Consider the following 14,262-nt stretch of genomic DNA (forward strand, 5'->3'; position numbering starts at 1 on the left):
TCAAAAGAAAAAAGTATGGAGTACAAGGATCAACTATCTGAGTAGTTTATCTTTCACCAACCCAAAAATAAAACCTTTGAAAGAAAAAAAATCCATAGTCTACCCTGGTGTAAGAGGCAGGCGCTGCACTTCCCATATGTTTCTCTTCTGAGAGCTCTGCCCTCTGTCCTGTTTGATGCATCCATGTTGACAGTCCTTAGCTGTAAGTTTTTATACTACAGTAAATCTGCCTTTTTCTCCTCACAAATACAAGTTAGGAGCAGATACAGGCAGCGGAAGTGTTTGCTTTGCATTCTGGGGAACATTTCAGAGTTGGTTCCTGCCCTCCCACTCTCTCCCTCTATCCCATCAGCTCTGCACATGGAATTTGCACTGTGGTCAGTGTTATTCCAGCAGAGGAAACCAGACGAATTAAGTGAATTGTAAGGAAAGAAATGCAATTTGGATCATTAGTTGATGTTTTACCACCCTGTGCTGCCAACCGCTCTGGACTCTCATGCCAGGTGCAGTGGATTGGTGGTATCTTTGATGATAACCCTAATCACCACACCACACAAAGATAGTTCTGATCTGAGGTGGATTCATCATTGACAAAAATCCTGGGAAGCTGTTTTTAGTGTACCAAGAGAATCCTTCCAACCCCACAAGTAAGTGAAATTTCTGTCATCATTTCCTATGACGCTTGCTGGGATTTCATGAGATGCAAATAAGCACTTGAAGATAATTTAAATTCAAGTACATGCTTGAGAAAATTGTTATTTATAAAAATGAAAGGAATAGTTTTTCCTATGTGCTGCCACTTTGAATGACCCAGAATTATTTACACTGCATTATTGGAAATATCACTGTGATCTTAACTGGGGATTGTGTCTCCATCCTTTTCTTCATCTTCCATAATCACTGTTTGCTTTTCTTCTGTAAGCAGCTTAGTGCCTGAAAAACGGAAAGACACACACACATAAGAAAAAAAAAAAAAAAGAGAGTAAAGGAGTTGATTTAAAATATTACTTCTTTAGAAAATATGAGCATAAGAAGAATCTTTCCATTCTAATTTATTGATCCTAATGTAGTTTTCCAACATCATGGGAGTTACTTCGCATTTATTTTGGCACATCAGTCCCCTCATATTTAACAAACTAGAACTGTATCACTGCATTTTTAGCTAAATTTATCAGACACTCTTAAAACCAGTGTATTTCTGCTATCTGTGAAAAGAGACACTGAAGTTTCATCTGGGAACCTGTTTGTTAAAAGGGTTTGGAAAGGTAGTAAATGGAAAGAGCTTGCATGATGGAATAAATGCTCTGATTAATCTTTGTGACTCAGTCAGTTTATGTGAACATGTGTATGCTTGCTTGTTTTCTATATGTATACAGCAATATTACTTAGATTTTGCAAATGCAGATGCCAAAAGAGACAAATTTCAGAATGCCCACATGCCAAGTGCCATCCCCATTGAAGTGATATAGTACCAATAAATTGCAAAAGCAACTGTTTTAGGGTCAATGTTAAAACACTACAGTATATTACTGAAGGCTTTGAGCCAGTATACGAAGTAATGAGGTTTGGGATCTTAACAAGCTTTCAAGCCTAGCCATCCTAGAAGATAAACAAGATGTCATCCCCATCATGAAAGCACTGAAGAACATTATGCCATGATATTGAAAGGAATTTGATTTCACAGTTTGAGCACACTGTGTGGATTCCAGAAACCTTTTCATCAGCTGTAGGTATGCTATGTGAAGCATCTTTCCATTTACAAGTGTTACCTTCTTCCAAAGTCCTTCTCTACCATATTCCAAAGTCCTTCTCTATTATATGGAGAAGTTGTGGATCATACCTTCCACAAGTATCTGCCTCTTCCCTCTTCTCTCTGTCCCTCTTTCTCTCTTTTCTGTCTCCCATACTTAAAATAGTAAGTCCACCCCTTACAGATCTTGAGGCTTTTATGCAATACCAAGATATTGCAGTTACTGGAACTGCTCTCTTTATTAGAAATTAAATAAATTGAGAGAAGAGAGGACAATGCATTAGACAGAAAATGTTCTTGATCTCTATTTTAACATATTGTGTTGGTTTTGCCTGTTCCCAGTAGAGAGCAGATGACCTGTAAGATGTATTTTATGGCCACATTCCTTGGTGTGAAGGTTAACATAGTCTAAAAACAGGATGAGGGTTACCATTGGGTCGAGATCAGTGAAATCTGTCCCTAACTTGGTCTCCCGCTGTTTACTCTCAGTCTGCACTAACCAGCTGAGCTGTTCTGTCAAACCAACCTGTTTTGCTTCCCTCTGCATCGAAAGCCCTCTCACAGAGAAGGCTTTCAGTCTTGACGAGCTCTGAAAATAGAGCAATACCACACAGGAAGATTTTCTTCAACTTTGGAACCTTTTCAAGAGGGGATGAATTAATGAAAATAGTAACCTATACTGCCCTTAATTTAGGTTAGCTCCTGCTTAATTTATATGTAGGTCTTGTGAACTACCTGGCTTCAGAGGGACCATGAGATAAACAGAAAGGCACGAATGAATACTATTTTGAAACACAAAGGACTCCATTTGTTCAAGCACTAACTACCATTGTTATCTGCAAAGAACTATGTAATTTTATGGAGATGGATATAAATGTTCCCCACTCAGACTTCTGTTCATATAGACAACTTAAGCAAATACCATTTTTTTCCCTGTTGTCTTTGTGGTGTGTTGTTGATGTTGTTGCTGTTGTGGTTGTTGTTTTTAAGGGAAGGGTGAGGTTTTTATTGCTGTTATTTTTTTCTTCATGGAGCATTTGAGGATTGAGGAAAGCAACTAAATTATGCTTAAAGTGTGAAGCTACAATGAAGCTACAATGGGTCATTTGATGAGAGCTAACCTGTCTTTTGGATAAATTCAGGAATACAGAATCAGGAATGTCAGCTAAATAAAGCTGTGCTGTGCTTTGTGATAGCATTTCGTATTTTAAATATGAAGTGATGAAGGAAAAGTTTATGTGATGCTGATAGCTTGATTATAGCATACAAACTAGCCTTTATAGAGCAGATGCTAGAGACAGCTGGAAGGTAGCAGCCAAGCAGAGGTCCATGGCTCTTAGCCGGACCCACATCAGTGGCATGCCAGACGCTTGCCACAGTCCATAGCAAGATGATGCATCATCAGCAATGAATCACTTTTGTGACTGATGAACACCAAAGGTTTCCAGCAGAGTTCAGGATTCAGAGCTCCAAGGAGGATGTAGCCTAGAGCTGCAGGTCTTTCCAGACCATGGATCACTAGCAGCCTCAAGGACAACCATGTGCCTTAAAATCAGACTTCTAATGCGTAACAGTGGAAAGAGGATACAAATGGGATGTCTTGGCAAGAATTTTTTCTGTAACACAAAGGTTTTTTCTTTTTGATATAATGCCATTGATCACTTGTGGGAAAAGTGTGCTTTACTGAATGTGGTTTGGAAATTCTGGGTTTAAAGGATGGAGCAGGACTAGGAGTTGAGGAACATTTGTGAGTCAGACTTTCTCTGTTTACCATTTAAGTAAATCACTTAGCCTTCCTGCAATATTTAGCTAGAGACTAGGACCTCAAAAGCTCACAAAGACATGAGAGCTTCTGTTAGGAAGCTCAAACAGAGGCAGATGTTGGATTAAATCAGCCATTTGCCAGATGCCACGTAGATCCAAGCCACTCCTCCTGGGTTGTAAATCAGAAAACCACCAAGATGGCACCAATTTCCCTTGACTGCCTACAGACAACTCCTGCAGCTGGATTGGAAGAGTGTTGGAGTACTCCAGTCACATCCCTTGCACTGGAAAAGGGCAAGAGGTGGCATTAAACTGCTATACTTCTCCTAAATCACTCAGATTTTTCACTGAGGTCTTGATGTTATCCTAAAGGAGCTACCTTAACTAATTTTCTAGGGCATGAGGGAGAATCGGGGTTTGAAACTGTGGTTTTACTAGTTATCTCTGATCTGATTAAGAAACCCTAAGGAGCCACGTTCCCATATTTACAGATGTGTTTGCATTCTTGCTCAAACCCATGGGCCTGAAGTGCTCTCAGAAATACTTCAGTTAATCTAATATATTGCTAAGTGGGGATGGCAATAGAGTGTCCCAGAGCTGGGTATGGGCTTTGAATCAGATTCAAATCATTTACCGTCATGTGAGAGGAAAAAATCCTAAACATTAGAAGTGTGATTATATTTTGCCTCCTGGTCTAACCCCTTCAGAAAGCCAAGGTGTTGGCTGACTGAAGGGGAACTGGCCATTGGTGGAGACCTCTGCTCATGGCTCATTTGTACACACATGGTACAATGCTATTTGTGCCACTTCAGTAGGAGTTCGAAGGTTGAATACATTCAGGAGTCAGATGCTTGTAGGGGAGAGCTTTGTGATGGCCAGGCTTAGACATTTAAGCTGGCTAAGGACTGATTTCTTTAGTCTCCTTCTGCAGACAACAGGTAGCCATGGGTTCCTGCAGACAGTAACATTTAGATCCTAATTTAGCAGCTCCCTTGGATGTTTGCAAGGTGTAAATCTGATTCTACTTCTCACTTGGATCATGTGCCGTCCTGTAGATATATGAATTTTCATCGCTTGTTATGGTCTGTTTGACTTGCTTTTATTTGCGATAGAAAATCTTTCTGGCCACCCGAGAAGAACCATCCTAGAGTGCTCATAACCAGCTGGTCAAAATAGAGAGAGATAACACAGCTGCTATTTTATCTACATTTGCAATAAAGCTATTTGTGTGGACAGCTGCTTGAAAAGATAATCTAGTAATTAAGCTCTGTTACTACAAACAATTACATGGAGTTTTTTTGAACTGGCATCTGAAAGTGGTGTTTGGGAGGGATCTAAAGGGAAAATGTTAGAAATGGGGACAATCCTCATTAACAGATCGCAAGGGATACACATAGCACTGAATGTGCCGCCTACAGTAGCAGTGCCAATAAGAGGGATACAGGGACCAAAAGGCTGGTCTATATGTATTTAGCACACAGAGCCCTGCCGGGGCTTCTGAGGTCTCCAAGTCTATAATTCAGGTTCTATTTTGCACAGCAGTTCCGCAAGAGCGCCGTTTGTTTGTGCTCTGTCTGCTACCTGATGGGATAACCCTGAAAGTAAACAGGTAGTAAATATTGGACCAGCCCACAGCCACAATGAGTCAATTTTTCATAGCAAGTCATAGAGCCACCGCTGGCAAATTCCAACCAGCTGAACGCTGCATGTTGGTATGTATCTTGAAAAGGAAATATGTATCCTTAGAGTAGGGAGGGAAAGAACTTCAGGCATTCAAACCCATCCTGTGCCCCTTGTACGAACAGAAGTCTGCCACAGGTCAGTCATTGGAAAATGCACCCAGAATACACGATCTGGAAAAGTTGTCTGCAGGGAGAGGCAGCATCTAGCAGGCTGCTCTGAATCCATGCTGAGTGCTGGAAGGTGGCATCACCAGTAGGTAAGAAATTGTCATCAGGGGTATAATTGCAAATAGCTGAAAAATGCATTAGTTTTTATCATTCCACAACAGCAAATGCACACAGTTTGAATTTTGTCACATGTTTGAAGGTCACTGTGCTTTTCTTTTTTGTGGTCTTCCATTTTTGTTTTTGATGACCAAATCATTTGGGGATCATAACATGTTTCTGTTACCATGTAACTTGTATTAGCTTCTTTTCACTTTGAAAATTATTAAAGGTTAAAGAGGAAGTCTTCATGGGAGGCGGGAGGTGAAGTCCCTTACAATGATTCTTATTTCTCCCTTAAGTGCCTGCTTGAGCTAGTTAAATCTAAGGTCAAAACATGAAGTAGTGACTAGGTGCTAATCCAACCACAGTGTTGTTGAGACAGGTCAAGGAAATAATTCACCTCTGCTACATCTTCCTAACTGGCAATTACATTTAAATCAAACGAGTCAAGTCTCTCAGCTCCACTGTCACATATTTCACCTTTGATTTCTATCAAACGTGTTCCACTTTCAGATTCTCCTTCTCTGTGTGTACCCTGAAGTGCAAAGGACACACAGCATCCTCAAAAGTGCTACAAATGGCCAAAGGTAACTTTTTGGGGGAGTGTTTTTAAACTCATCTTTTCTCCAAGGACCATAGGAAGGGTTGGCTTCAAGGATAATACACCAGACTAATATTTATTACAAATGGTCTGATAAATTTTGTCTCTGCATCTGTTTCTGAATCGATCCCTAAAAGAGTACAATCGTTTCCTACCTAATTTATTTGTCATGTGACATGTCAGGTAATTTCCTCCAGCAATTATATATGCAGTTCATTATCAGTGCTCTATAATAAATATTTTGAAGTGGAGCATTTGCAGTTGGGCTCAGAAGTTGAACGATAAATTTCATTTCCCCCAGCAAATGATTGGACCAGGTTTCCAGTGACTCACAGCAGCTCTGATGCCGCAAGCCATCGGGACTATTGAGTTCAATGAGCAAATAAAATATGTGTTTTCCTTAGGCAGATCAATATGCAAGGCACTAGTATTCACCATGTTTGCTGCTGTGATCCTGCAAACTTAAGTCATACTCCTCTCTGCTTTTGAGAGCCCCATACTGATTACATGAAAAAAATTCTTACATGTGTTTAAGTCAGTTATGAAGGCTCATATTCACAAAGAAAGATGTCTACAAATACAGGTGCCTATTTGGATTGATGAGGCTGTTTGCACACCTTATAATTATTAGGTGTACTGGAAATTCAAGGTGGAAGCTCAGGCCCTTGAGGTACTGAGCTAGTGTTGCTTAGTCACATAGCAACAATGTATCTGTCTCAAGACCTCTTAATCTAGTGTGCCTCACTGTTTGTTTCTTTTTCATTCATTCGTTCCTTTGTTCATTTTTTGTTCCATCCCATGATCTGGAAAGGGCCAGAGCATAGCATGCAAACTTGCACTATTTCCTGCATCTTTAGCTAGCGCTAGTAACTAACATTTATACAGTGCTTCACATCTTCCAAGATGTTCAGAAGTATTGATGGATTGAGGCTCTTCTGTGGTAGAGGAATATAGGAAACTCAACAAACAAAGGGTCTTCGGACCAAAACATGGCTGGCTCACTTCATATGATCACCAAGAAAATTAGCTGCTGCACTGCATATTATGCCAGAAGCACAGAACTGTCTTTAAGGTGCTGTTAGTGATTCATCATAGCTTGGTTTTCTCAGTGCATGCCAGGGACTGTGGAGTTAAGAGGAGGTTAATCAGATCAGGTTTACTCCAGGTTGGTTGAGGCAGTGTGAGCTATGTTAGTGCTGATGACCTAAAACTTTGTATGTGCTCAGTTTGAAAAGCAGGGTAGTAGTTGGCCCTTCACAAAAGTAGGATCATGTTTCCAAGAGATAATCAAGTGACTTTGTGTCTTCTCTTACATCCCCTTCCCTTCTATCCCAAAAGCATGAGTAGGGAATAAGGAAAAGACTTTCCATGAGCCACAACTGGTATTATATACCTTGACCAAGTAGGTCCAGTTCAGCAGGAACTGCTAAGTACACTGGGCAGAACAACCTCCTTCAAGCCTCCTCCTAAGCATACCTCTGACAGTAGCCACATTTTGCTTCCTCTTCGGAGCACCTTTACCTAAGTTTCTTACCTATTATCAAGGGTGGAATGTGTATTGCAGGTGTATCTTTTCTCCTGGGCTTTTTCTGCTCCAGTCCGGTGATCTGAGAGCCTGGACTTACTCTCTCTCTCTGTGGCTTCTCTGTGATACCATATCTTTTCAGCAGGTTATCAGAAAAGTCTGAAAGTATGTCTGTAGGTAAGAAAAAAAAAAGAAAAGAAAAGAAAAGAAAAAAGAAAAGAAAAAAAAGAAAAGAAAAAAGAAAAGAAAAGAAAAGAAAAGAAAAGAAAAGAAAAGAAAAGAAAAGAAAAGAAAAGAAAAGAAAAGAAAAGAAAAGAAGGAAAGAAAAGAAAAAAAAAGAAAAAAGAAAAGACCCAAGCACTTTAGCCTTGTTCACATGGAAGAAATTTGCACCTGTGTAATTTTCCCAATGACTACTCTGAAGTAAGGCTGCATGAGTGTATGATCAGTTCTGCACGGTGTACCTACTCTTCAGGTTCTACAGTGGTATATATCTCCAAGTCTATATCCTACAGGCTTTAGACAATGATGTTATCGGGCCACCTGGTTTCTAGTTGTACTTAATGGACTAAACTGCAGCCCATCAGAAATCATGGTAAAGATGTGTGCAGTCTTCTATTCCAGAAACTTAGACATCTTGTCAAAGTAGTTTAATCATACAGGTATTCAATCTTCTGCATGTGAGCATTTTGACCACACAGAAATGGCCTATTTAAACTAGTGAAACTCTGCTTTTTTTTATTATATGGCTACTGTGGGCACAAAATGCACCTCTCCAGCCTCTGAGCTGCTCTTCCTTAAAAGAGAATTGCTGAGGGGCAGATACATGTGAGAGGTGAATGAAGTTAAACATCCATATCTGGATTACAAACACTGGAAAATCCCAGCTGTTCGTTTTTGACTTGGTGAATTTTTGCGAGTACGCAGGGGACCATGCAAGTAGTTACAGGCTAACTCCTCTGTGTATATACAGCAAGGGAAGAACTAAATGCAGCAGATAAAAGAGCACAGCTCTCTCCCCAGAGAGCGCAACAAGGAGTGCTTGTTAGCAGAGAGAAGTGACAAACATTTATTCCCGCTGATGGTCTTGGAAGATCGTCAGGTTTCAGTGGCAGTCGCCTGCTCATTCTTCCCTTCCCCAGGTTGGTGGCATTTGGCTCTTGAACCTCAGAGTTCTGTAGATGCACAGCAGCAGGGAGCATCCTACAAGGAGCCCTGTGTTTCTTCAGTGGTTTCTGGCTTCCCAAAACACCAGCCTTTTGCCAGAGTCCCCATAAACTCAAGAGCCCTGTGATTTCTAGGAGGAGCAACCCGCAGCTGACTCATGTCCCTCTCCCATCTCCCCCCAGCCTTACTCCTGTTCAGCCTCCCCTTCAGTGCTGGGTACAAATCACACGAGAAAGTGCAGGGGCTGAGCTGGATCATCTTTGATTTTGGACCAGATCTAATCTGGGCATCTAGCACAGAATCACAGAATCATTTTGGTTGGAAGAGACCCTCAAGATCACTGAGTCCAACCATTAACCTAACTCAGACACTAAACCGTACCCCTAAGAACCTCATCTACACACCTTTTAAACACCTCCAGGGATGGTGACCCCACCACTTCCCTGGAAACCCTGTTCCAGTGTGTCACAACTCTTTTTGTGAAGATCTTTTTTCCTAATATCCAATCTAAACCTGCCTTGGCGCAACTTGAGGCCATTTCCTCTCATCCTATCACTTGCTACTTGGGAGAAGAGACCAACACCCTCCATGCTACAACCTCCTTTCAGGTAGTTGTAGACAGTGATCAGGTCTTCCCTCAGCCTCCTCCTCTCCAGGCTAAACAGCCCCAGCTCCCTCAGCTGCTCCTCATCTGACTTGTGCTCTAGACTCTTCACCAGCTTTGTTGCCCTTCTCTGAACTCTCGGCAGGTACAGACAAGCACACATAATTATTCATGTAAAGGCATTAAGACTACAAGCTCCAAGGGAACATGTGTTTCAGGAACACGTATCCACTCACCTTGGTATTCCCAGACCCTGTGAGAAAATCCTTCATCTAACGGGGAATGCCTTTGAGAAATTTGGCCTCTCTGTTTGCCTGCCTTCCCAGGTGCACATGGTGTGGACCTGTGTTCTTGCCCACCTCCAAGGGCACATAAGTGAATGAAGGTCTCTGGACCTTTGCGCAGATTCAAGCCCCTCAGCTGAACTGGGATTTCAAAGTCAAGATACGTATTTCTCACCTGTTAGGGGTGGTGGGGTGTGTAAAGCCGGTGTGTCTTTTCTCCTTGGCTTTTTTTGCTCCTGTTCAGTGTTTTGGGAAGCCTGGATGGTTTTACCTTTTCTTGGTTTCTTTTTGAGGTCACAGCTCTTAATCAGCTGCTCTGAAAGATCCTCTGGGGGAAAAAAAAAAATGGATACATACTGAAACTGAAGGGAAATAATAAACCAGATGGTGAAAAGAAAAGCTTGAATAATACTTCTTTCATTCAAATAGATTAAAATGTCCGTGGATAAACATCTCTTAAACAGTCAGTACAAAAGGCCTCTGTGCCATACTACGTGGGAGTCAAGTGACTTAGGTGGTACTTCTGCTTTGGAGGTGGTAGACATAAAGCAGAGGGTGAGGGCTGTGGGCAGCTGTGTGTTCCATGGCATAAGGAAGGCTGCACCCTCAAGTACAGAGGTTCCATGGCCACCCCTGTTTCATCCAGCACTAACCACGCGGGCTGTTTTCAAGAGTTACAAGGGCATTTCTGTGAAGGAAAGATTTATACATGTTGGTTCAGCCTGAGGTATTGGTAAACTGAGCCAGTATATTGTTCCTTTCAAGAGCTCGCTTTATTTCCAGGGCCGCTGAGCAGAAGGTATTCTCTTTTGATTTACATAACATTACAACAGATTTTTGGTTTTCTCTCGAAACAAGCCTTGACTCAGATGATCAGGATGTTTTTTCTATAAGGATCTGCATTTCTGGGTGCTTATGCAAGCAGAAAATATTTATTTTAGCCTGTCATTAGTATCATCATGCAAACCAATGCTTCAATTTCTTAATAGCTTCTTGTTTGGCTTCAGCAGCGTCCCCTACCCCCACCCAGCCCCTGACTTCAGGCTTGGGTATAACAGGACTTTGTTCCAGGCTCTGTCAGTCCCTTTGAGGCAGCCATATGTCTGCAAGCCTGCAAGTAAACATGGGAAAGACAACCCCCAGGTGAAGTGCCTGGAAGATTGCTGGCCCTCACAGGCTTTCTGCATGGCCCCAATGAGCTCATTTAACCTTCTACTACCTCAGTTTCCTGACTGCAGGATGGTATGTGCTCTGTACTTATTTAAATAAGTAATTTTATGGAACAATTATGTTTGGTATGCCAGCAATTGTAGAAGTGATGCCCTTGGCTGGAAATGCCTTGTGGCAGAGGCAGAACTAGATTATCTTCCTTGCAGACTAGGTAAACAAAACAAAGTTTATAAAATTGTGCCTGCCTGCAGTAAGACTTTTTTTTCTTTTTGACAAGCAAGTGAAATTGCATTTGTGTTTCGTTATTGTCATCACAAGGGTAACAACAAATAAATGGATTTTTGTTTCTGGGTTGCTAAATCTTCATGACAATTTTGCAAGGCAGGAGTGAAGTAATAGCATTTGAAGCAGAGGCAAAGACCATGAATATGCAGAAATAGCATCTATCAAGTATGAAGTCTGGTATTTAGGAGTGTATTGGAGCAAAGATGCCTCTGGTACTCTCAGTGAAAAAGTGATGTATGAAAGAGGTTCAAGAGATGAAACAGGTTGACAATGAAGGAGAAAAAGTATTTAGAAAGTCACCCCAGTGGAGGAAAAAGAAGTGTTTGAAATATTTTACTGAAATTGTACGTGGAAAAATGTTTAGGGAAGGTTCAGCTATATCCTAGCTTCCAGTTTATTGTGGTATAAACAAAGAAACTACTTTTTCTACCAGGGAAAAGAAGAGTGACTCTTTCCTTTCTCCTCTTAAATTTTGCTCTAGAGCTTCAGCTAATATTTATATGTGGGAAAAATACTCTGCCTTTCCATCTGGCATCAGAAGTGTCAGCAGAAGGTGCAATCTATTGGGTTTCATGAGGGCTCAGTTGTTTTCCTTGAGGGGAAAAATGGACACTGGACAGGACCTGACGCCGTGAAAACATCATCTCTCTAATTACTGCAATGACATCATCTAATAACACTTACCTAAATGGTTACAGTGTGAATCTCGCTTGTCCAGTCTGTCTTCTGGGATATCAAGTGGCTGAACACATTCTGTTGACATCATCAAAACGGGTTTTTCCCCACCTTTGAAACTACTACACACACAAAAAAAATGGCAGCATGACATAAAAAAGACATATTGGTGTTACATATCCACTTGCTAGCCATATCATGAGAAATTCTTGTCTTCCAGCTGCTCTCTGTCAGGCAGTCACTGGCCTGATTTTGCTCACACATGCTAAGAGATGCATTTATTCACTGCCTTGGTTACACACGCAATACCCCATCTTTTCCACCTACCTTCCTGTAAATAACCCACACTAGCACGGGAAATGCATTGGCTCTGCAGAAGAATACAGACTTTGATCATACAGAAAGTGCTATCACATACACTATATAAATGCTGGGAAATAGAATGTTTTGTTCTGGTTTTCTGCTCCATTTTTTCTCAGCTGTAAACTAAGGCTCATATTTGGTGTTTATCATATAATACAGCTTTAATTATGAATGCTGTTGAGTCAGTCTTACAAGTCCAGTTCTTCTAAGAGAGCTTGGGTATCACTGAATACCCAGGTATGAGTGCTGAAAGGTCGCCAGTGCCCACAGGTGCCCAAGCCAGCATGAAGTGGAGTTATCACCTCGGTAAGGATGTGGGTGCCTGTTTCACAAAGGTGTTTAAGTGCCCGTGCTCTGTAGGCCTCACTGGATTGCTGTTTTGGCTGGTTTTATTCCCCTTTATTCACCACTGCAGGTGGTCCTGGAGCCCAGCATAATACCTGAGCTCCCCCAGCATCCCCCAAGCTCTGTCACCCTGGGGCCATCACAGGAAGAAGGAAATTATACCCTTTTTTACTGCTGATTGTTTAACAGAAACCTTTCAGAATGACACAGCAATATTAAAGGAAAAAACTTCAACCTGAAGGGGGGGTCTGAGCAATCTGGATATCTCCCCTCAGCCAGCAACAGCTGTTGTAGTCTCTTATAACCTCTGTTCTCCGTTTTTGGGGAACAAGAACAGACTGTGACTGCCTCATAGGGAAGAGGAAGGCAATGAGGAAGATAAAAAAAGAAAAACAAACCACAACATGAGACAACATGAATAGTAAAAGAAAGGAGGAATTGGGAAAAACAGAGAAATATAGGGGAGGTGGAGAAGAAAATGTAAATAAAGAGAAAGGAGAAAGAAAAGGCAGCTGGAGAAAAACAGTTGAAAGGTGGATAGGAAAATAGAAAACTGTACTGTGGTTGTTTGTTTTAATCTTGCTGGAGGTAATTACTTATTTATCTGTAAATTGCAGTGGTTGTTAACAAGAAACAGAACAGTAGGGGAGTTAACCTCATTTCTATGACTAAACTTGCATCTATAAAAGAACAATTAATCCTCAAGCAAAATCCAGTCACATAAATATTTGCCAAACAAAATATGAAAGGTCACACTTATAATCATGCACTGAGCTAATTCTTCAGGGGATGGAAAAACTCCAGGGACTTCAAAGTAATCGAAGCAACACTGGCAGACAGTAATAAAGGTCAGGAACACTGACTCATAAAGTTCATACGGGATTAACTCCTATACTCTTCAGTATTCAAAATTCACAAAAAAAAATTGTAAAATTCTATGAATTTATAAATACTTTACTGAATCAGGCGTGGATAAGGGCTTTGACCTCCTGCTGTTCACTGCAGAGCTGTCCCTGTCCAGCCTCCATCTGTACTAAAGAGTTTTACTGCCTGGAGACTTTGCTTGCATTTACAGAAAAAAATAATCTTCCACTTGGAAAGACGCTGCATAAAGAAATCTTTGAATGCACCTTAGCATGGTATGCTTGTTCTGTTTATCCACTGTATAAATAAGCTATAGCCATGGCTTAAAATGGAGCAGTCATAATTTAATTTAAAACAACAAATTATTATCTGACCATATGAAGGCTCACACTGCATTTTGTGATTTGAAGGTGTTTTATTTTTCTTCAGCACCATTTGATTTTTATTGGATTTGATTAAGGCACACTGACTAAATATTATGATTGCAAGGAAAATGCTCTTTTCTGAAGGGTACTCTGTTTAGAAAGTTTTCAGTAAAATCAGTGATACCATTTAAGACACTATGGACTTGTTTTGAACAGGTTTTGAGGCAAAATAGCTGAGAATAGATAGTAAAATTTAAATGTAAATTTGGTAGTCAATTATACAGGCTGGGAATTCTTTATAAAATATTATTAAGTTTTCTTTGATTTTCACCTAATAAAAAATAAGAATTGTAAACACTTAATATAGGACTGGTGTATGCAGATTATGAGAGACTTCCTTAATGATTTTTTCTTAATAGAGTAGTTCGAAAAAAATACTATTCTAAAATAAATCTCTTAGATCTGTCTTTACATTTTCATAGTCACAGATGCCAAGCCTTCGGCATCTTCAGTGCTTTAAAATACGGCTTTACAGCCTAGATTCTGACACC

At 40.7% G+C, this 14,262-nt stretch overlaps 1 protein-coding gene across 1 annotated transcript; it reads right to left on the minus strand.

The window, feature by feature from the left end:
- Nucleotides 1-853: 853 nt before the first annotated feature.
- Nucleotides 854-11,865, minus strand: PPP1R17 (protein phosphatase 1 regulatory subunit 17; the record flags this gene model as incomplete). Its single annotated transcript, XM_080339160.1, has 4 exons — nucleotides 854-933; nucleotides 7,599-7,760; nucleotides 9,820-9,972; nucleotides 11,784-11,865. The coding sequence occupies 4 exons, from the start codon at nucleotides 11,863-11,865 to the stop codon at nucleotides 854-856; spliced, it is 477 nt and encodes a 158-aa protein (XP_080195286.1).
- Between the last annotated feature and the right edge of the window lie 2,397 nt (nucleotides 11,866-14,262).

This window comes from Nesoenas mayeri (genome assembly GCF_963082525.1).
Source record: "Nesoenas mayeri genome assembly, chromosome: 2".
Classification (NCBI taxonomy): Eukaryota; Metazoa; Chordata; class Aves; order Columbiformes; family Columbidae; genus Nesoenas; species Nesoenas mayeri.